General features: G+C 39.4%; 3 protein-coding genes across 5 annotated transcripts in view; 2 read left to right on the forward strand and 1 right to left on the reverse strand.

Annotated features, from left to right (window-relative positions):
* Positions 1–1257, forward strand: part of spx (spexin hormone) — a 2799-nt gene extending 1542 nt beyond the window's left edge. The window contains exons 5-6 of one of the 2 annotated variants that reach the window (XM_005940594.2): positions 193–279; positions 830–1257. In XM_005940594.2, coding sequence (XP_005940656.1) covers positions 193–279; positions 830–894 — 152 coding nt within the window. In that variant the 3' untranslated portion in view covers positions 895–1257. Of the gene's footprint in view, positions 1–192; positions 507–829 lie in introns of those variants that run through there. The other variant, XM_005940593.2, reaches the window with a different exon arrangement.
* Positions 1258–1720: 463 nt separating this feature from the next.
* gys2 (glycogen synthase 2) lies at positions 1721–15793 on the reverse strand. Of its 2 annotated transcripts, XR_316942.3 has the most exons (17): positions 15040–15793; positions 12311–12492; positions 11358–11549; positions 11038–11223; positions 9279–9423; positions 8755–8872; positions 8530–8650; positions 8340–8446; positions 7391–7450; positions 7215–7293; positions 5470–5583; positions 5089–5215; positions 4887–4982; positions 4623–4786; positions 4004–4084; positions 2894–2991; positions 2305–2416 (listed from the first exon to the last, which is right to left on the reverse strand). XR_316942.3 is itself a non-coding variant. In XM_005940591.3 (16 exons), exons 1-16 carry the CDS (start codon positions 15161–15163, stop codon positions 2198–2200), a joined length of 2115 nt encoding a protein of 704 aa, XP_005940653.1. In that variant the 5' UTR covers positions 15164–15789; the 3' UTR covers positions 1721–2197. The 2 variants fall into 2 exon arrangements, 1 of the variants encoding a protein (XP_005940653.1); XM_005940591.3 differs by lacking the exon at positions 2894–2991 and having other exon boundaries at positions 1721–2416; positions 15040–15789.
* Positions 15794–19907: 4114 nt separating this feature from the next.
* Positions 19908–21690, forward strand: kiss2 (kisspeptin 2). Its single transcript, XM_014339509.2, has 2 exons — positions 19908–20053; positions 21236–21690. Exons 1-2 carry the CDS (start codon positions 19942–19944, stop codon positions 21496–21498), a joined length of 375 nt encoding a protein of 124 aa, XP_014194995.1. The 5' UTR covers positions 19908–19941; the 3' UTR covers positions 21499–21690.
* The last annotated feature ends 1350 nt before the right edge of the window (positions 21691–23040 follow it).

Raw genomic sequence — 23040 nt, forward strand, 5'->3', positions numbered from 1 at the left:
GGGGGGGACATTTTGATTGCACAGGGCTTATGGTAAACACTGATGGTGACTTAGACCTCACAGAGTTAACTTTCATTATTTAAAAGAAAGACAAAAATAAACTTTCCATGTTTATACACAGTAAGTGGTTTTCATGGCGGACCTTGACCTGCAATCACCTTCAGGACTGTGTTGTGTTTTCTTGATTGTCAGAGACTCGTAGTCACAACACAGAGAAGCTGACTGTGGACCAGGCTGCTACTGTTCTGCTTAATTTCCTACAGCAGGCTAGAGAGGGAGGTGAGAGCAGAATCTGGACCTATGGGTTCTATATACACATTTTTCAAATGTATGTTTTTCATGCTTTGAGCATCACAAGATGCCATGATGGCCACTTCAGCTGTTTTTGAGAGAAGATAGATATTTCTAGAGCTGATTGGGTAACTCGTATACTGTAAACTGTCATAGTGCAACTCTGACCAAATATACAAAAAAAAAGATTAACTGTCCTTTAATATCTCTGTGAGAAAACAGATGATTTAGGTGTTAGAGTTCAAGTTGTGGGAACTATGGTACTATGGTAGTTGTTAGCATGGCTGTGTCATTGCAGTTTTATGAAGGTTTTTTGCGACACAAATTTGTCTTTATGCCCTAATAAAGAAAAGAGATTGAAAAAATTTTTTTTAAAATTTGTTCCAGTTCGAATCAACTTCAGATTGTAGTGAAAAGGCAATAATAGAAAAAAAAAAAAGATTTCAAATCTTGTGGCATTTAGTTCAAAATGTGTGTTTTGTTCTTCTTTTTGCTCAATTTCAATTCCATACTTTCTTTTACCGTTCCTCTCTTCTAGCTGATGAAAACGCAGATGAGGTGTATATCCAGGAGCTACCAGTGTGGAAGAGGGAATATTTCTAATGTTTGTATCATTGCCAGACAACCTCTGATTTGTTCTGTGTGGGGGAAAAGGAAGCTGTAAATATAAATTCTCTAAATATGAAATGTGATGTTTTAATAAAAAGAGTTTAATTGAAACTGTTTGGGGCAAATTTTCTACTTTTATGGTCAGTGTTATTTTTCAGGTATATAATCAATCCCTGTAAAACAAAAAATCAATTTGCTCCAGATTTCAAAAATATGAATCAAGAATTTAAACAAAACTGAAATTGGGTTACTTGGAAATTCAAGGAAAGATAAGTGTAAACGTGATGATAAATAATAAAATAGAGTACATCAGAATTTTTGCAATATTAGACCACAAGATTACCTTGGAAAACTCAAAACATACACAAACCATTTCAGTCCAGAGTGAAGCAAAGCGTCTTTTGAATCAAATCACATGTAGCTTGTTCCCTTATATTGCCATATTTAAACTACTGTGTAGAGGTGTGTGGTAACACCAAAGTGCACTGTAAAAATTGGCAATAAGTAGTCGTTAGATTTTGCCCATCACTTTCTTCTTTAAATGTGAAGTGGTAGTTGCATCATCCTAGTGATTCCAAATGTCACTTGTGCAACAAGTCCAATCACAAAAAGTCAGTGGATACTGAGACGCATAGTTTACAGATGTAACCAAATTTTTGCAAAGTCAAATGCTGCAGACCTTCCAACCTCAACTTTTCAGCCTTCAGATTAGCTCAGTGGTCCCTTTGTTCAGTGTAAAGTCCACGTCTGTGTTATACTTCCTGTTTTACTTTGACAGTCCCTCGTCTCATGTCATCGTTTTTGGTTTTGCTTTCTCTAATCTGAAAAATAGTCTTCTAAAATTAAAAGGCTACAGTGTCAAATTCATTGCTCATTCTAAATTGCTCCTAAAGCGCAACCCTCTACTATCGCTTCATGCAAACAAACAAACGAATGGAAAGCCTGTGACAGACACTTTGTTCTACTCAAGTTTATTTTAAATAACTGTAATGTTCAGTTAGCATTTTCAGACTCTGCTTGACTAAAGTTATTTTGGCGAGCTAGCATTTGAAGACAGATGATAAACTTAGATTTAACCTTTCTACAAACTTTATAAAAAGTTTGTTATGCAGGGTGGACTTTATTGCCTGGCAGCAGAATAAGTGTAACAATTGTTAACAAAAGGTGATGATGTGGGGGGGTCGTCATTACTGTGGTGTAGACTGCGGGGCTAACCAGGCAGTGACCCCCCCACCGCCGCACACATTTGTCTGTCAAGTCCATCCAACTGTAAAGGCCATAGCTACTCTGGAGCATTTCAGTTTCTTGACTCTCCTGGTTGCTGCTTCTTCCCCTCTGGCACAGCATTGAGCACAAATGGAGATTTGATATTCATCCGGTCCCTCTCGGCCTCCTCATCTTCATCATAGGGTTCATCATCGTCATCCTCAACATCACTGTGGTGGGGCGTGGAATGGATAGAGGCAGAAGGAGAGGGTGGAACCGAGTAGGGCCGGGGATACCGGAAACCCTCCGTCTGTGGAGACAAATGAGCCCAGTCACTGTAAGTCTGATTCCTAAACAGATCTGTGAATTTTGCTACACTAATCTAAAGTTGAAGTAGATCGTTAATATGATTAGTGTGTGAACCCTTACCAGGTGAGCAGAGGAGCCTAATAAAGTAAAAAGGAAGCTGGCAGGCTGGCCTAGAACCATGAAATGCTCATTTTTATCTGATAATCGCTTAGAAACATTGGATTTAAAAAGCACTCTTAAATACTTAGGAAATTCTTGTTACAGCAGTTGACTTCATCAAGAAAAGAAAACAAACAACAACAAAATGTATATAGTTGTAGTATTTCAGACTCCCAGTTTGCATCCAGTCACAGAACTAACCTTCCTAATCTGTTTATTCAGTCTGTTGGCATCACCAGCTCCACTCCGCTCTCCACAAGAAACTGACAGAAATTCTCCAGAAGTATCTCAGCTCCCTTAGGAAATAGAGGATGCTCACCCCCTTCTTGTATACAGCCTCTGTGTTGGTCTTCCAATTCAGCCTTTTAATGTAGAAGTATCTGGATGTCAACTCCTGCACCACAGCGGCATCTTGTCCTACGACAGACACGGGACGTGTAGCCACCATCTTCGTTTAGATATCCATCACCTTTCTGGTCTTTTCCACATTCAGAAGCAGAGGATTTCTCTGCTCCAAAAAAATGATCCACCAGTCCTGTGTACTCCTCTTGTTCCCAACATATCCAATCACTACAAAAATCAGTATTTCTGTCGATGTCATGAGCCAGATTTTTACGTCTGATTTTAAGTGGGATGTGTACAAGGACAACAAGAATGGACGCAGCAAGTTCCCCTTGGAGTTGCTGTATTGAACATTAGACAAACTATCTCACATACTGCAGTTTGTCAGTTAGACTGTGATACATGAGATCCTGAGATGTTTACTAACATTTCCTGTATGTCTCTCTTAATCTGACTGAATTGTGTTAAACTTGATAAATAAAACAAGATGACCCTCAGCAAGCATCTAGATGGAAGCAAGGCTTATGTAGAGACCAAATATGAGAGTCGACAATGCAATCAATCTACCTGCCACAATCTGAAGAGGGTCAAGTGATGTTTTCATGGACCATAACAAGTCTCTCAGACTTTCTCACATGTGATGTGAGGGCCGCTGATCATTAGCATCCGATGGCATCAACTTGTTTGGTACAAGAACCACACAGAATTTAGTAACGCCAGTACATTTCTCATGCTTTCAATTAGGTTGTAAATGTAACACAGGATCACAGCTAGCTAGCAAAGGTCCTAGCCTCATGAGAACTGAGGGGAAAGGAAGAATAAAAAAAAAAAAAAATTTTTTTTAAAAATGAAGTTTTTCTGTTTAACATTTTTTTGTCATTTCCTGCCTCTTTGGGCAAAAAGAGGCCAGCCAAACACACGAGAAAGGCCAGGATGTCCTCTGAGCACAAAAGGGGATCAGACATAATCCCCACAAACAGTAAACTCTTTAAATCACTTCACAAAGCTCTACTTTCTCCTCAACACTTACTCTACATAAAGTTTTGTGCACAACTATGATCAAAATCCTTTGTAAAGGATTCCTTACCTTCAGAGGGGCCATGGGATCCATCTTGAACTTCTCTGGGAAAGCTCTACTAAGGGCCAGGTGACGTGCATGTATGTAGAACTGTCAAACAAGCCAGAAATACATTAAGAACTGAACAAACATTTCAATGAAAGATTTGCAATGTGGGCGTCTGAACTACCACCTCTAATTAATCTTGACCATAAGAATACATCCTTCAGTAACGACGAAAGTAGTCTTAAAGTTGGTGCATGCTTTGTTCTACATATGGACCAATTATGAAATCTTGTATGCTTGTTTTGCAATCATCTTGGAGGTCAGCACGTTATCCTGTTAAAGGAGAGGGTGAACTATATAGCAGATCAATACATGGCACATTGTACCACAGTTCACAGGAGCCACAGCATGGTAGCCCTATATTTGACTTGTGTAAGTGGAATAGCCTAGCACAACCAAAGTTGGCAGCTTGCTGTTCACTGTTGTATACCTGTATCTGGTAAACAGCAAAAGCAGTAATGAAATTGATTATTTGTTGGCTGAACCAGAATATAGTTCAGTAGTAGACTCCCGTTTTCTCTGATTGTGTCCTGTTCTGACTTTAACCACGTAACTATTCAGGGCTTCAGAATCAGAAACCGACCCGTCCCAGGTATCTCCAGTCCAGAAGGTCAGACAGCCTCTCAGTTCGGTTGCGCTGGATGATACGCTGCCGCCGAGACTGCTGGCAGAAACTGAACATGAACTGAGTTAGCTGGTTGCAGGACTCCTCAGCAGAACGGAAGCGTCGGTCCACTATATAGATACCTGACAGAGAGGAGGAGGGGGGAAAGAACATAATCCATAAGGATGAACACACATAATTCACAGTGTTTGTGCACCCATGAGTGTGAATGCACTCACGCACCATATGCAGCAGGGTCCGACACGTGCTCCTCCATGAAGCAACCAAAACCTGACAAATTGGTGGTCACACTAGGAATGCCCATTACAGTACACTCACCTGGAGAACAGAAGACAGAAGCCCTAAACAATATGCACAGGGGAAGTATAAAGCATTTGTGTAGAAACATGTATGCCTGGCTACAACATGAGGATGGTCAGTCTACCAGGTGTGTAGCCCCATGGTTCATAGTAGGAAGGGAACACTCCAAGGTTACAACCACGGACAAAATCCTCGTAGTCCATTGGCAGCAGAGGACTAGTCGAGGACAAGAACTCCGGGTGGAAAACAACCTGAGAGGGTGACACACAGATAAGAGTTGCCCATGTCCTTATTTGGCAGCATAGCACAAATTAAAACATAAAAGTTAAGCCAGTTTGTTTGTTTTTAATAACTACAAGTTAATAGATTAAAGACCAACTGTGTAGTCACAGTAGATCTCTCCACATTTTAGATATACATTTTAAAAATTAATATCTATCTCCATCAATAGAGAGATCGAGAGATCTTATCACACCTGACATGGCTGACATAATGTTTTGTTTACCTTGACACGGTCGTTCCTGGAGTTGAAGAGGCCAACACGTCTGATGTTGGACAGGATGGGATCTGCTGAGTCGTCCAGCATGTTGTGAGTGGTTACTGGAGGGAGGCTGTGCCTCTGCAAGCCAAGAGGTTAAAGTATGCGATTAGGATAGATAAACATAAAAGTGAGGAATTCAATTGACCCCCGAGTGATTTTAAAAAGTGCCTGGTGACCAGGCCCTTAGGCAATGGGGTCCAGTCAGATGCAGCCCAAAGAAGCTACACTGGCTTCCCTCCAGTAGGTCCACCACCTGCAGGTTAGGGTTAGAAGGCGCTATAGGCATTGGGTACATTGTGTGACAGGCGATGTTCAAAGGCAAAGGCTCTACAGGAGGGCGGTGGTCCAGTCTCCAGATACCAGGGCTGGCTATTAGGAAATAAAACATCACATCTCTGGTGGAATCGAAGCCTGAGCTTGTGAGAGGTTGAGAGATATCAACTAGATATAGTCAGGATCTGGAACCATCCTTGGCAGGAGCTGGACTCTGTTCTAGTCCAGAGCTGCCCTAAGATGTTAGGAGGAATCTGGTATCAGGCATCGAAACCAGAGGAGAAGATACGGACCCATCATCTCATCATGTGGAATGTGAGATTTCTTCACAGTAACGTGGATGAATTGGTGGCCCTGGAATCAGTGGGCATCTTATCCGTCCAATTAACCACACTAACACCAAAAAGTAAGACAGTCCATGTTTATCTGCATCTAATCCAGGCTGACCAAGGAGAGCAGAAATAAGACAAGGGAGGGGGTGGGGGGTGTCTGGCTGTGTTTGTGAATGATAAGTGTCCAGAGTTACACCATCTGACTATCAAAAAGACACTCTGCAGTAAGGACATTGAGCTGGTAAGCTAGTAGAATGAGGCCGTATTATCTACTGTGGGAGTGTACATATGTTATCGTGATAACATGTCTTCCTTCTCTCGCCCCAACCAGTTGCAGCAGATGGCCCCGCCCCTCCCCGAGCCTGGTTCTGCCAGAGGTTTCTTCCTGTTAAAAGGGAGTTTTTCCTTCCCACTGTCGCCAAAGTGCTCATAGGGGGTCATATGATTGTTGGGTTTTACTCTGCATGTATTATTGTAGGGTCTACCTTACAGCAACTGTTGTGATTTGGTGCTGTATGAACTTCAATTGAAGATTGAATAACTGCATGTGCCGCACTCTCTGCTAATGCTGCGACAGCCTGCGATGTTATCCACACTGTTATCAGCAGACTACAAAAGGACCCACAAATTAAATGAACAGAGCAAGATGACAATTTAAAAAATAAAATTGTATTAAGTTATATGAAATTCAAAATAAAATATTCCAGCATAGCTTTAACATTTGAGTCAAAATGAAAGTTATATCTTTAATGTTGTTGAAATAAGTTATCCTGAAATTTGTATGTGCCTAAATGTAATAGTGGCATAACCATAAACATGGCCCTTTATGTAGTAAAAAGGTCGTTTCTGTCTGGTTGAAAAGATCCCAATTTCCACATCATTTTACAGATATTAACATTTTCTTATCAAGAGTGTCACCTTAGGTGTAAAGATTTCAGCTGAACACAGTTTGTCTTGGGAAACAATACACTGGTACAATTTACTGATATTAATCTTTCTAAGTCATCATCAATAAGGACTAATGGTAGTCAGTTACTTGAAAGAGGGGAAGTAGAATTAAAGATTAGTTTACACACACACGCACGCGCGCACACGCACGCACACCTGTGTGGCGTAGATGGCTCTCTTCATAATGGTGAAGTCATCTCGGTCCAAAATGTTGTTGAGATCAGGGATCTGCCCTCTAATGAAAGAAGACATACATACATCATCATTGATCTGCAAATTTACACAACACTTTGATATCAACATCAAATACCTCAGCAAGTAGAAATACTTACTTTAACAGAGCATCATACAGCTTTTTACCAAATTTCTCCTTAACAGCATGAGCTGTATCCCTGTTAAAAGCAAAGGAAATCTATCACCACTGCAGTTGTTAGTTTGAAGCACCAACAGTAACAGAAAATCATTATTATTTAGAGTTTAAGAGTTAAAGCAGGGAAGGAGCAAAGTTCCTAAGTTGCATTTTTGCTGAACCATGCCCACCTTGGCAACCACTCATGAGGAAGTACACATTTTTTAAATCAATGTTGGATAATGACGAGTCTTTCAGTACAGCTTCCTAATGGAGGTAAACACTTTGTTCAGGCTGCAGTTAAATCAGGTTTGTGTTTCAAATCAGATCAATACCAGGCTGTCTCAAACTGTCTGCTATTTACAAGTGAAGATTGGATTTGTCTGATGTGTCGTGGCTGCCCAGAAAGGTCGATAAGCCCAAGCTTGAAGCAATAAATGTTGTGCAGGTGATCACCACAAACAGGTGGCGAACAGCTACACGACAAGTTCAGGGAACTTGAGCATCAGTAGCGCCTAAAAATAAATTCTCCTAACAACACTCCTTTGTCTCATTCATTAGTGCACTTTCTTCTTTATTACCTGTTGGCATACAGCCTCTGCTTTTGCATGGCAACAACAACATGGCAGAGACAACTTAGAAGGCCCTGCAATTCCCAGGCTCCATTTCAGATTTCATTCATGTGCCGTTCTTTATAGCCTTCTTCTAAATTGGGAGGCAGATGCACTACAACCTGTGGGATTTACAATTTTGCCAAAAACTGCAGCTCCCCAAGTGATCAGTGAGGGAGAAAAATCCAGATCCAGAACAGATTTCCAGATCCCCCCCCAGGGTATTGTTCATCACATTTAGAGTATACAATGAAAAAAAAAAATGGATGTACTGTACAGAATTATTTAATTGCTACAAGTAATCAGCAAAGCAGGACGTACCAAAGCTGTTTACGTACTGCCTGCCCCTTCAGGGACTCCACATTGAAGTTGTTAGTTTTCGCTGGCATGATGAAGAAAACTACGACCGTCACATCGTTTCGGTGGACCTGCAGAGACGGTGACGATGGGTTTCCATTTGATGTGTACAACACAACACTACCAAAAAGGCACAAAACAAACACGGCCTCACCCGCAGCAGATAGTTCAGCCTGGACAGTGATTCAAGGAAAATATCTGCTCCTTTGTTTGAGAACTCATAGCGCCCAGCAATGAAGAAGATGAGGGTTTTATCCAAGTTGAAGTCCAGGTGACTACCGAGATAATAAAGATTAATAAAATGAAATTGTCGATTCATTTTATGAAGTGCAACAAACTTCGAGAGCTGCCAGGACTACTTTTTAATAAAGCAACAAACCCATAGAAGTGTCCCCTGATAAACTCCTGGATTTGGGCCTTGTTGGTGGAGTGCAGGTTTTGAAACTCGTGCATGGCTGAGAACTTCTTCACATTCAGCCCATTTGGGGTGACCACATCTGTACCAACAAAGGAAAAGATGGTTTTATTCATTTTCCGTTGACAGCGGTATCAAAATTACTTTGTGTTTAGCTTCAAAATTTTATTTCAAACTTGAAGGTATTTTTGCCATCAATCCCTGGAATACAGTTGTGTTCCAAGTTCAGAGCCCCCCCCAGATGTGATGAATTATCCAATTTTTCAAATTGTGTGACTGTGTGAACATCATACAGAAACTGATTACTTCAAGTTACTGTTGCTAGTTATCACTACAAATGAGTCAATCATGATATGTATTTATCTACAGGACTGTAGTGTGATTTGTAAAAACATTTCTTGCATGACTGTGTTGCATGGATCGTCAGAAAACCAATAGACAACGTAAAACTACGTTCTTGTGGAGATAGTATAGTGAAAATTTTCCACCTGGTTTCCTGTGCAGCATGTGGTTGGCCTCCACAGCAGTGATCTGAGAGACTGTCGTGAAGACGTGAGCACAGTGAACTGCTGCTCTCTCTAAGCAGTATCGGTGGTAGATCTGCCTCTCACCAGCCTCCTTGTCAATGTTAAACTGCCACACACAATTTTTAAAAACAGAAAAAACAAAAACATTCATTTTACTTTACAAAACATGTTTAATTATCAAGCTTTTTTTTTTTTTTTAAACCTGCCCAGAGCAGCAGAATATTTTTCTGAATGCCTTTTTTTTACCAAATATATTTGCTGTAACAAGAGGAGCCTACAGAGGGTCTACTTTCCTCATGGGAATGTTTTTGTTGTAATTATTTTAAAAAAGAAAATATTAAGTCATATTATCGCTTGTGGATATAATGCTGGAGTGGACAGAGGGTGAAGACTAGGCAAAAGACAGGAGAAGTGGAAGAATAGAAGGGACAAAAAAAAAAAAAAGAGGGAGAGATAGATGCAAACAGACGTGCTTCCTCTGTAACAAAGTACACCAACGATACAACACCTAAAGACAAAACAGAGGGAGGTACACAAACAAATACAGAGTTATGCTGTGTGTGGATGCGAGCGTGCATACATGTTTAAATGAGCAAGAGAGGACATGAGTGCCCGAGTATGAGCGTTTGTCATGAAACATACTGGGAAAATGAGGATGAGACTGCACCAGTTTAGTTCACCGCATCCTCATTAATCCTACAAAGCAAGATCTCGACTACCCTCGTGGGTCCACAAAAAGGTTTGGTTATAACAGCATGTATAATTATCAATTTCAGGCATAGTTGAGCATAAACAAGAGCATAATAAAATATTGCATTTCATTTATTCAATTAAATGAATTAAAAAAAATCTTTTAAAGTTCATTTACAGTTTGTAAGTCTGGAAATGATCCTGCTTTGTTTTACCACATTGGCTGCATTTTCCGACTCTCAGTTAACAAGATTCCATCGACAGAATAAGTGATGGTCCTAAGAATCATCTGTCAATTATCCATTCGGTCAAGGAGTAACCTTTAGCTCCACATTGACCTTTAGCTTGTGTGGCCAATTACAAACATTGCATTGACATCTCCAAATGTAGCTCAACATTACTAATGATGCTCTAAGTAGTCCTAAAAGAGCTAAACCTTTAAATATGAGCATAAATCTTATGGCTGGTCATTGTAGGCAGAGAGGCGCGAGTGTGAGTTGCACGCGTATTTTGTGATGGACGTGGGGTGTCAGGAGACAGACTCTTAAGAACTTTGCTTTTTGTTCTGTTTTCATAGGTACACTGCAATAGGCCTCAGCATGCTGTGGGCTTCTCTTCTTTGCTCACTTTTTGCATTTCATATTGTAGTGTAAAGGCCGTGCAATATGAAATATAAAAGTGATTACTATTGTGATTTGATAATATAAATAACATGCCTACTGTAGTGCCCCTATGTTTACAAACACTGATGTTTTTCCCCCTTCTATTAGGGTCAAAAGGATTTAAGTACTACCCAATTCAACTATCTGAAATTGATTTATAATGAATCTAATATGCACATTGTAGGCAACATATCAGCTGTAAAGATCAAGCTCTGATTCACAATAAAACATTGACAAATTTCCCTGCCTGTATTATTAACTAGAGTCATAAGAAGGGAATGGCTTGGTGTCCATGACAGTTATAGGCCAACTACAAACAGTGTTACTATGCGTCTGTTTGCTGTAAGGCAGTTCTCTTGTTCTCTCACCTTGTCCAGGTTGTTGTAAAAGTCAGTGTTCCCAGCACAAAGGTATCTTCCCAGCAGGGTGGCATGTGTTGTGAATACTGTCGCCATGGGAATTTTGCGTGAGCGAGAGAGAATAAGTCCAGGACCTGCCTGCCATTCATGGAAGTGACTGATGACATTAGGTTTGTCTCCAAGGTGGTCTGTCAACTAAAAACAAAAGAAAGCTGCCATGTTTACTTATGCCAACCATCTCAGTGATGCATATTGAGATTTATTTATTTTTATAAATCCAAAACTCAGCATAGGAGCCAACAAGACAATTAGGTTCACTTATAATGCACCTCTTTGAAGAACCATGCAATAAGGGAGCCCAAAATGAGCGAGTCATTGGCTTCTCGGTCATGGTAGGGCAGACCAATGTTGCAGGTGTCCCAAAGGTCCCCTTTCCAGCGGTCCAGGTTCCAGGCTGCTGAGCCTATGTCAAACAGGATTACGTAGGGGCTGCCCTCAATCAGCCAGCGACCAAAATGAACCTGCATTAAAAACAAGTTCAATTTTATTAGGGACACTTTCAGATTTAAGTGCCTCTGTGCTTCTATTCCAGGATATGCATTCAGTTTCATGGCAACAGTTTTAGCCTGAGGTTAGCCTAACCCTAACCCTACTTAGGGCGTAGGTGGTATGAAGATTCTGGTTATATCCACTTTGCTAAGAGAAATTTTGGATGCATGCATTTGAAGTATAAAGTGATCACTATATTGTGTTGTTTTTTTGCATGACAGCAATATACAGCCAAGTTGTGTTCTTACAAACACATTTTCTATCTGCTCTTAAAGTTAGACAATATAACTTAGGGATCATTTTAAACATCTCCAAGGAGCCTTGCAGCTTTAGTGTAGCTTTTTACTAAAGTCATGCTAATTGTTATTTCCTTAAGAAATGTATTCTGACAGTCTGATCTGCAACTGTCTCATCAGCATATGTGCACCCTCTAGTGGTCAAACACGCATTTGGCATCTGAGCCTCCTGCGTAACTACCATTCAGTGACCATCCTCATCCAGCAATCACAATGCAATCACATCATTCCCATCATACACAGCGTACATCCAGGGCAGCCCAAACTGTATGACAGTGATATTCATCATTTCACAATGATGAATAACTAATTTCATGGGTGAGAACCCCCAGACCCACTAGTCCCCTTTATGGTTAAGCAAATTGTATGCCTGTCAACTCAGTACATTTTGGTGTGTCAACTGGTACACAGATAATCTTTCCTCTCCCATCCCTCACCTGGCAGCCGTTGTGGATGAGGGCATCCATGGCCTTCCTGATGGCAGGATTTGGTGGCTCACAGCTCTCCACCTGAGTCTTGAAGTTGTGCTCGAAGTACGGCCCCATCATGTAGTAGTTGTCTCCCCATTCATCCACAGTGATCTTAGCCTTGGTCTGGATGACTGTGTAGATTCCCCCAACTATAGTGACACACAGGGCAAGTGAAAAGACCTGAAGTCACTGCAAAAGGTTTCAAACTTTTGACTTGACTTGTCTTTTAAAAATTCTTGTAAAAAGTCCAATAGGAACCAGTCTGTATGTTCACAGACTCCTAACACATTACTACAGTAATATGTGGAGGGAAAAAAAAAAAAACTGTCAGTGTTTGAAAGAAAAGGGTAAAAACTTTTAACTGTTGCAAGCCAAAAGTGCTACAATTTGCCACTTTTCCTAACCCGTCTGGTTAAGAAATGGCGTTAAAGATCGCCGTTTAATTAGTCAAAAAAAAGGGGGTGGGGGGCGCCTTCAACACCCCTTCTGAGTGGCGGAAAAAAAGGCAGTTTTCCCGGTCTTTGAACGCTGCTTTTTTCTGCCACCCACAAAAACTGCGTTCATTGCGCAGCTACGTGACGTAAAAAGCGATCTGTCGGAGTCAACGCCATTTTTACATTAATTCTTAATCCAGTTATTTATTTTGAACTTTAACTATTTGATGCAGAACACCTGATTATTCTGTAAATAGTTTTAAATGGTTATATAAAAACGCCTTAGGCCTTGCTACATTTTTAGGAAAGTAGTTCCAAATAACTTTGTTTGCAAAACTTGTGCATAATTTCTTTTACATTTACAATTTCTTTTGCTTTTCAAGTTATGAAAATGATTTGTTAAACATGTTTGTAGTTTTTGCAGTTAAAAAAAAAAAAAAAGAAGTGTAACTTTTCCTAACCTCATATTATTTGTGTGTTGATTTTAGAGGTAATACAGTACGTCAAAATGAAAAGAAAAAACCCCCCAAATCAAACAAGGAGTACTGACAAGAATTATTTTAAACAAGGCAAGGTAAACAGTTTTAAAATGTGAAATATACAAGGTAAAATCAAAAGTATTGAAAAAAAATGGCCAATTAAACCCCAGAGGGTTAAGTTTCTGAGTATCATTGGGGTGAATTTGCTGGAATGTCAACTGAAAGACTGAAAACTGTTTTGAGTGCTTTCTGACTTGCTAATGCCCTCTCTGCAGAATGACTGATTTCAAATTGCTCAAGAAGCAGCCTTATAACCGGTTACAGACTGATGGGCAACAAAAATTGCTTCCTCATCATTTTGATTTCCATCTTCATTGGCATTAGGTGAACAGACACCTGAATGATAATTAAACTACTGCTACTTCTATAGCTGTTCACATTTCCAGATCAGTTAATCAAATGCATTTAGTAGCAGCAACTGGCTGCTTTTCAGTCTCCTAATTCCTATGGAAGTAGGAAAGATGTTCCTAGTTTTTCTATACAGTGTTTTTGCTTTTGGTTTACTTTTGTTAAATAACCTCTTATTATGTGCAGAGACATAATCCAGATTGTCATTTAAAAATCCACAAAAATGGAAAGAAAGACACAAAACATACCTACATACATTATCATCAGCTGTTCAGTCATTTAGTCAAACACTAAATCACTGAAAATAGTCAGGGGCCATCAATTGCTTTAACAGATCTTTTATACAAACCCATTTTGGCCAGGAGCTGATATTGCACTGGTGCCATTTGTAGCAGACACAAAATTTCTGGTTTGTAGGGGTCAAAGCACATGTGGTAATGTTTTTCAGTCTCACTAGGCAGCATAAAGACAAATACTGATATTATCACCAAAACATTCAGTGGAGAATGACGTCTGAGCTGCATCAGAGAGCAGGGATCATATAAACAGTAAAGCCAGAGAAAACAGCAGAGTGCCTGATAACCTCTGAACCTTAATGTTCAAATTAATATTTACATTTTTAGATTCATTAATTTGAAATTAAAGGTAATTAAACACAACATGAAACAATGTGCTATTGTCACATCTTTAAAAAAAACAAAAAGTTGCAGTTTCCATATCCAACTTCAATCCAAACTGCCAGTAAGAGTGAATAAACAGGCAGCAGAAATCTTCACTATGCATAAAATGTTCTCAGTGATTCGAGGCAAAAGCCACAATTAGTACTGTAACACGACACCTGCTGTCCACATGCAAACCAATTCAATATTCAGTCATTTTATCTTTTTTGTGTTTAGGACACTACATGAGCATCAGCTTAATGTTTAACTCTTCAGAGGGAGCACACTCAGTGCAATATTTGCTCTTCAAGGGGCAAAGAGTGACTCTTTCATAAAATATTACTAATATTAACAGACAGAGGGGTTTTTTTTAAACAGGAAATTGTCACATGGCATGTATTAGAGATACAAATTAAAGTGATGTTTAAACTGAAATACTGATACTTTAAAGATACACATTTGTTACTGTTCATTATGGTTTCACAAGTTTTTTTTAATTCCTTTGATTCATAGATATTTATACATTCTGTATATTGTTTTTCTAGCCACAAGAGTGATTAAAAAAACAAATATATACACACGCACACTGAAATATATTGACTCAAACACATTAATATGAGCTAACTGATTCAAATGAAATAAATACTACAATGATACATCCAGTGTTTTACTGTATAAAATGGAAATAGAAGTAATACAGTTCTGATGAAACTGACCTTTGTTGGTGACCTCCCAGGAGACTTCGAAGAGCAGCAGGTCCTCCACAGGCAGCTCGTCCTCCTCCCAGGCCGGCAGCACCCCGGTCAGGGATGTCATGGAAAGCGAACGGGACAGAGGCATCTTACAGTTTCTGGGGGTCCAACAAACGTCACTGTTGGGAAGAAGCTCCGCTTAATCTGAATGTAGGACCTTCGAACCTGTTGTGGCTAGAGGCCAGAAAGAGCTTTCCTCTCCGAAGGCAAAGATGAGACTTATTAAAAAAAAAAAAAAAAGTCACGAGGGCAAAGCACTTCCACCCCGCCTACCTTCCATAATCATGTCAGGGTGAAAGGTTTGGTTTTGGGGTTGTGTGTGATAAAAACAAACTGCAGCTGTGTGCTCAGTCTTACTATTTATTTATTTATCTCTCTGAGGAGTGAAGGCCTAAAGTGATCAATCCGCTTTAGGCTGACTCCATGTTAGCTTAAAAGTGTTGTTTTTAGAGCAGATACTAAAAAACACTTTTACATTCCACTCAATACAACCAAATAAGGATTCTATAAAACTACTGAACATCTACAGGGAAATTTCCTCGCTCACGCAAAAAACAGAATAAGGCCTGTTTTCGCCCCTTAGTAGTGTCAAACTCCAGAAAAGTCAGATATTATATCAGCGGAAGCTGTTCACTCCTGAGTCAACTATATTAGCTAGCATGCACATGTGCTCCGTGAGGAACCACCCTGCTGCTGCTTAACAAGGCAGAGTTGATTAGCAAAGGTGCAGCAGCTTGTGCCAATCTGACACTTCTCTCCTTAAACCTTACCAAAAAAAACTCACCCCAACTACTTTTATCTAATTAAGATTATTTTTGTAATAGTTTGTACTAAGGAATGATTTTGTAATCTGAATTTCTAAAACCAATAAAAGCAAAAATCAAGATTTGCAAAATAATTTGTATCTAACTGAGACTCTTTGCAGGCCTCAATGAGCTCTTACACTGGCTGACTGATTTATGTAGCTTTTTTTCATCTTTGTGACCAGTCAAAGTGCTTTAGTCTACCAGCCACATCTAACCATACATCTATGCGGACTTCCTGGTGAGAACATACCCCTAGGCAGCAGTTTTTGATATGGGCAACATGGGCGGTTCCCCAGGGCAGCATCATGGCATCTGCAAAAAAAAAAAAGAAAGTTGCTCGCCCTTCTGTTTGCAAGGTGCGCCTGCTGCTTACAGGAGGAGAGGGGCGGGCCGGCTGGAGCGGCATCTAACGACCAGCTTGCAAAATAAAACAAAATAAAAACAAACCAACAAACTAGGGCTTTCAATGTAAACGCCGTTATCACGATTAATGCTATTAAAAATTGCAACGCAATTAATCCATTTGGAATGACTCAAAATCCCTGAAATGTCTCTGTCAATGCATTTCGGGCACTTTGTCCAAAGTTTTGTCCATTCTGTGCTGCAGATGGTTTGATTGCGTTAAAATTTTTAATCTTGATGACGGCATTAACGCGTTAAAGTTGGCAGCCCTACAACAAGCGGTCCTAGCAGTGCTAGGACCCCTAGGGTTTGATTAGAGCGTGGAATATTCTTCTTATGAGGGAAACTGCTAATCACTGCACTGCAAAAAGCTATGTGCTTTACAGATAACTGGGAAACTTTCTGGGAAAAGTCTGGTGTTGTTAGGTGAGGCAGCATCCATCCCACTTTGAATGGAGTGCTTTCATTTCCACCCAATATGTAACTATCCAGAGTTGGGACCATGAAGCAGAGCTGCAGTCTTACACACTTCTGTGCAACTTCTTTCCTCTTCCATGTACAAAGATAGGCAGAGCCTTCGGCTTTTAGACGCCTCTGTATGGAAAATAAATAAACTGTGACAAAGCACACAGTTGGGACTGGATCAGGTAACCCTGAATACTCTGTTAGTTAAGCTGTAATAGGCCTAGGCTGCTAGGGGCTTCCCATGATGCAGTTACTGTTTCCTTTTCACTCACCTCTGCATTTAATCATTAGTTATTATTCATCTCTGGCTCTCTTGCTGTCCCTCCCCGAGCGTTGTTCTGCTGGAGGTTTCTTCCTGTTAAAATTGAGTTTTTCCTTCCCACTGTCGCCAAAGCGCTTGTTCATAGGGGTTCATCTGATTGTTTTTCTCAATATTATTATAGGTCTTTACCCTACAATATAGAGCACCTTGAGGCTATATAAGCAAAACTGAATTGAAAATTGAATTCTGTTGCACACACTGTAGTTAATTGCATAGAACTGGTTCAGTGACAACTCATGACTTTATATTGACTAAGTAAATGTTGCGGAAACTTTTACCTGGTCTCATTTCAGTAAAAATATAAATCTGATGCATGGTGCACTACCGCCACCAACTGGTGTGGAGTGTATATACAATTTTTGATGTGATAATTAGGTATTAAACATGTTACTGTCATGGTCCGTGTGAGTGGCTGTGTGTTTTTCCGCAGAGCTGGAGTTCCCACCTCTGGGCGCAGCTTCCTCATTCCAATCATGATCTGCGCCTGTTGGCAATTTGGGGCTGCCTGCATATAAGACCGGCGCTCTCAACACACACTCAAACACATCCTGCTATAGCAACACCCTTTTAACACATGTTCTTCGTTCTTATTCAGATATTTATTAGTAAGTGAGTTATATGTATGTATATATTGTATATATTGTGCTATTTCTTACTTCTTGTATTGTCTGTTTTTGTTACTGTTTGTACTGGAGCACTGTAACCAACATAATTTCCCCTAGGGATCAATTCAATAAGTCTTTGCCAGACCAACAAGTTATTCCTGTGCATCATGGTATTTGGTGTATGCTTCCCTGGTGTTTTTCTGTGGTTTTCAGGAATCGTCTGGTACATCTTTTCACTCTCAACATTACTCACCACTTCTGAACGCTTGTCTGCTCAGTAATCATGATCACAGCCCAAGCTCTGTTAGATATCCATTTACCCGCCTGCCTTCCTCCCTGCTCCTTCTCAAAGGATTCACGATAAACACGCCCTCTGGACCCTCGGATTCTGGACACCTGGATCACTTCGACTGCCTTCCCCTCACGCCAGCCTCCACCTACAAAATCTGTAAGACACTTCCAGGTTACTTACTCTTCTTACCTGACCAATCGCTGCCATCTCTGTGTGTTCAAGCGCCACTGACCCTCACCTGAGCCACAATCCTCTCCCTGAGTTGTCTCTCTAGCTCCTGCTATGACGATTTACAGCCCCTTTGGTTTTCACAGCTCATAGTTCACGTTTCTACTTCATAGTTCACAGCTCATTTTCAGATGTTTTGTTCAAAATGATCTTGTTCAGATGTTATTTACTGTCAAGATTCAAGAAGATTATTGTCATATACACCACAAAACACAAGTGGTTATGCAGAGCAATGAAATTCTTACTTTGCAGGTTCCCTTCACACAACTAAATAACAACTAACTAAAATAAAGAATAAGTTTAAGTCGGAGCATACAAAATAATAAAGTAAAACAAGTGCTTATGTAGCTTATGTGTGGGTGTATTCAGAATCTAAAGTGCCAGTAGTTGCAACACTGTCACAGTGGTAATATATACAGAATGTGCTATATTAAAATGTTTAGACTGTATGAAGTTGTGTTATGTTGGATATAGATGTAAAAAATTACAATTTAACAGGTCAAAGATAATCACAGTTCAAGCGTAAGTCAGTGATTCAGTAGCCTGATAGCCTGTGGATTGTCCTTGCTTTCACACACCTGTAGCAGGCAGATGACAGGAGTGTGAACAGTGTGTGCTGTGGGTGTGTGTGGTCCTTGATGATGTTACGTGCGCTTTTTCTGACCCGAGTGTTGCAAATGTCCCTCATACATTTTATTTTATTTATTGTTTATTTATTATGTATTATTATTATTATTGTATTATTATTATTATTATTATTATTATTATTATTATTTTATTTTTTTATTTATTATTTATTTATTTATTTATTTATTTATTTATTTATTGGGGGGGTCCCCCTCTCTTTTCTGGTATTGTAAATAATGAAAAAAAATTTTTATTCATTTAAAAGAAAGTAGGTGGGTGATGATAAAGACAGTACTTCTTGGAGTATGCATGGAATGGTTTCACCTCAAACCCAGGCCCTCCGACTTGAGAAAGGGGGGTGGGGGGGTGACCTATCCTGCAGCCAGACACCAGGGGGCGATAGAGATGTTTTAGCTTCATTTTGGGGGAGCTGTTAGGTCGTCCCTATTTTCTACAGTCATCCATACGGTTATGTGTGTTTTTTTTTTATGTTTAAATGACTCGGGTCCCTGTTAAGTGTTTAACAAAAAATAAAAGAAGGAAAGAAGGATGACATACAAGAGCTGGACAAAAAAATGAGTAGCAAAGTAGCAAATACACACTTTGAAACCCCTTCACGAAGCTGCTAGTGATCAAGATCACTTTAAAAAAATTACAAAAGACTCACTTGAAGCAAAATATAAAGAAATTATGGCTGTCTAAAGACTTTTGCACTGTACTAGTTGTACAGCATTCAACACGGAGAATGAAAAAACTAGAATATTTTTATAGCGACGACTCATTCCACATTCCCGCTCCAGCTTTTTGATTGACTGCAGATGGGATTAAAAACTGAACTGCAACATTACTCAACAGCTTCATCGCTTTTTTGATTTAAGTGTTTGGTTTTTTTATGCAGCATAGTGATTTGTACTGAATGATGTTCTCAGCATTTCGTAGAAGCGCTGATAAATGACTTAAGCAGCATCAATCAGCTCTACAATTTACAGGACAGAGATGCACGCACTGTGATTGGCCGGCAGCCAAGCGGCGCAGGCGGTCACCTGGTGGAGACATAAAACAGGTTTGAATGGAGGGAAGGCTCAGTAGACAAACAATTTTTGGATCTGGTGTTGAAAGATGAGACTACTGGCTTTGGCTGTGGTTTGCGCTCTCATTGCTATCCAGGATGGACGGAGTGTGGGAGCAGCTCTGCAAGGAGTCGACCCTGCACAGAGAACACATGCAACAGGTGGCTACTGAAGTCTAATATTTTTTTATTTGTTATTTATTACAGCATTATGCTATTCATTTAGCATTATTAGTACAGACAGGAAACGTGTCGCCTCAAGAGTTGCAGCCAGTTAGGTTTTTATAGGCTTTGTGAATTTGGAATTTACACTAAAAATAAAGGGTTTGAAAAAATGTAGTTTCACGTCTCAGAATACAGGCTAGAGGGGTGCAAAAAATCATGAAATTCTCAGCTCTAAATTGAATCAAAATGTTTGAATCATTCAGAAGCTGAGCCTGCTATAGGTATACGGATTCTAATGTAGATACTTTTTGTTCCTACTAATCTGCTGCACTTTTAGGTTGTCTTGCATTCAGTCTTCTGTCTACTTCATGCCAAAGCAGCTTGATGGGGTTTATGTCTGCAGTTTGTGCCTGTTTCCTTCTCGTAATACTTTGGCACACTATCTTGTTGTAATACATTTCTTCTCAAACACTGTTGCAGGCCCCACTGCACCGATTACCAGAACAATGTGGAGTAAAACTAAATCAAATGAATCTGACTTTTGCAGACAAAATAGACTTAAAGGAAAATGTTGAGGCTTGTTCAAAATGCTGATATTAAAAATTGTGAGATCTGAACTGTTTCTATCTTTTGAAGTGGGGCAGAAAAGTTTGAGTAACTGTAGCTGTAGGATGAAGCGCTGAGCCTCCTGTTCTCATCATTATGAAAGCAATATACAGTCTTACTATCATTAGGACTGTATTTTCCTTATGATTCATGGATTAGCAGAGGATTTGGACATAATCAGTAACAGACAGGGTATCCATATGAAATATTTGCATCAACCATGAAGGCTTTGACTCCTGTGGCTGTTTTAAGTGAAAATTATGATGTTGTAATTGACTGTCTTAATTTTGATATGAAGCTAAAAAACAAACAAACAATAAACCCATAATTTGGTATAAAAATAATCGACACATAGATATTTCATGGTCATAAAATCCTCTTTTTAAAAACAAAAGTACATGTCAAACTAAAATAATCTAAAAAAGAAAAAAAAATACATGAGTTACCTCATCAAACACTGTGTGTGTGGTGATGACTGATTCAATAGATTGTGTAGCAGGTTGCAGCTGCACGTACTCTGCTGTGTTTGTGTATTTGCAGTTGTGGACTGATGTGTCTGGGGTTTGCCTTCAGGAGCAGTGTCCTCTGCATTCAGGAGAACAGCAGGCGACTTCCTGGCAGAGGATCCGAGCCTCTGCTTTTCCCTGAGAGAGAACGAAGACCAGAGGCAGCTCCTTTGCAATGATCGCAGAAGTAATTTCAACTACAACCCTCTCAGCCTTCGCTTTGGAAAACGCTACAACGGCTACATTTACAGAAGAGCTGTTAAAAGAGCCAGGACGAAAAAGGTTTCACCCTTCTCTCTGTTCTTGCGAGAACTGGAGGTGCCCACCTGAAACAGAGGACATGAACTGGGGAAGTATGTTATTTGTGGTGGAAAGTCAAACGGCGACAGCAGTGTTCTTAAAACTCTTTATTTAAAAAAGGTTTCCCTGATTAAAACTTTTGCACCTATCTTTAATGTAAAATTATTTTCAGATGCTACAATGGAGAGGAGAACTATGTAAATAAAATACTTTTAGAGAGCATGTCTTGTCCTGTGTCTCGTCTTAATAATCTGATGAGTTATACGAGGAGATCCTTAGTAGTAATGAAGTGATTTAATTGACTGCAGTCACAAGAGGGCACTGCAAACTAAATAACAGGGAAAATAGTCAAATGTGTTTAGTAGAATTGTAAAAAAATAAAATAAAAATGCTGAATCAAGCCAGATCAAAGCGCTTCTTATTACTGGGACATATGTAGAAATAACCTTTGAAAACATCTATCTTTGACCCTTGAGATTCTCTATGACTCCGGTTTTAGGTATGTTCATTTAGCGTCTATTGGGAATCAGAATCAGAATATCTTATTTATACCAGAGCAAATTAGGTGATCACAGTCACTCCAAGACGCTAAGAACAATAACAAACATGGAAAGGTACCAATATTAAATAATACCTTTTTTTTAAAAAAGCATTTAAAAAAAAGAAAAAAAAGTCGACATTGAGGTAACCTTCTTGTCATTTGTTCCATGGTTATATACTTGTTGTACTTGTTTTTTCTTTATTGCATTTCAAGGCAATAATTGACAGTTTGAGTTCTTCTAGTTTCAAGTTACTTTTTATTTTTAGTTCCTTTTTTAAAAACAAATTCATTCAGTTTGGTTCCATTTAGTTTCCAGAGGGAGTTTAATTGTTTCAGTTTAGTTTTTTTTTTTATGTTTGAGCAGTTTTAGTTTAGTTTCTCTTGGCTTCAGTGGTAGTTTGTTTTTATTAATTATTTCCTCTTACCAATAACAATAATAAAATTTTGCAATGTTGTAATTGTCCACTATAGCACTACAGAACATGAGACCATTTTTTGGCAGAATACTGGTTATTGTTATTACAGCTTATTTCCTTTATTTGATTCACAAGAGTTATCCTTACACTATTTATCAATGTAAATAAAACACATTGTTAAAGGGATTCTCTACATGTGCTTAAAACCTACTTAATAACTATAAAAACACATCCCCATAAAGTCATTGGTTCAGGTATGTGGATGACACCTGGGCGAAAATCAAATCTCAGGATGTACCACAATTCACAGATGGTGTGGTTGTGTTCCAGGGTAGGATAACATGGCCCTCTTTTTCATTTCTTCCATGTACAAGTCAGCCACAGTGGGTGAAACTGGAGAACCCATGGCACACCCATGTGTAGTTCTTGTTCATTCAGTGGTGCTAGTTTCAGTTATTGTGCAAATGTACTGTGTATGTGTGGTAGTACAATTTTAGACACACTGAAACTTTTAGTCATACTAAATATTTCAGATTTAACTCAACAAATTTAGGCTACCTTTCCAAGTCTTTAAAGTAAAGTTTTATCAGTACAGATAAACAAGTCATTGGAATG

This window comes from Haplochromis burtoni, unplaced genomic scaffold (assembly GCF_018398535.1).
Source record: "Haplochromis burtoni strain Fernald_Lab_line unplaced genomic scaffold, NCSU_Asbu1 Contig_281, whole genome shotgun sequence".
Classification (NCBI taxonomy): Eukaryota; Metazoa; Chordata; class Actinopteri; order Cichliformes; family Cichlidae; genus Haplochromis; species Haplochromis burtoni.

What these genes read in the sequence shown, in the direction of transcription:
- gys2 (XM_005940591.3), bottom strand. Translation starts at nt 15,163, where the DNA reads ATGCCTCTGTCCCGTTCGCTTTCCATGACATCCCTGACCGGGGTGCTG. An exon ending in TTTACAACAACCTGGACAAG is followed by an intron (nt 9,424 to 11,037) that starts GTGAGAGAACAA and finishes TGTGTGTGGCAG; the next exon opens with TTTAACATTGACAAGGAGGC. An exon ending in CCAGGAACGACCGTGTCAAG is followed by an intron (nt 5,216 to 5,469) that starts GTAAACAAAACA and finishes TCACCCTCTCAG; the next exon opens with GTTGTTTTCCACCCGGAGTT.
- kiss2 (XM_014339509.2), top strand. Translation starts at nt 19,942, where the DNA reads ATGAGACTACTGGCTTTGGCTGTGGTTTGCGCTCTCATTGCTATCCAG. An exon ending in ACAGAGAACACATGCAACAG is followed by an intron (nt 20,054 to 21,235) that starts GTGGCTACTGAA and finishes GTTTGCCTTCAG; the next exon opens with GAGCAGTGTCCTCTGCATTC.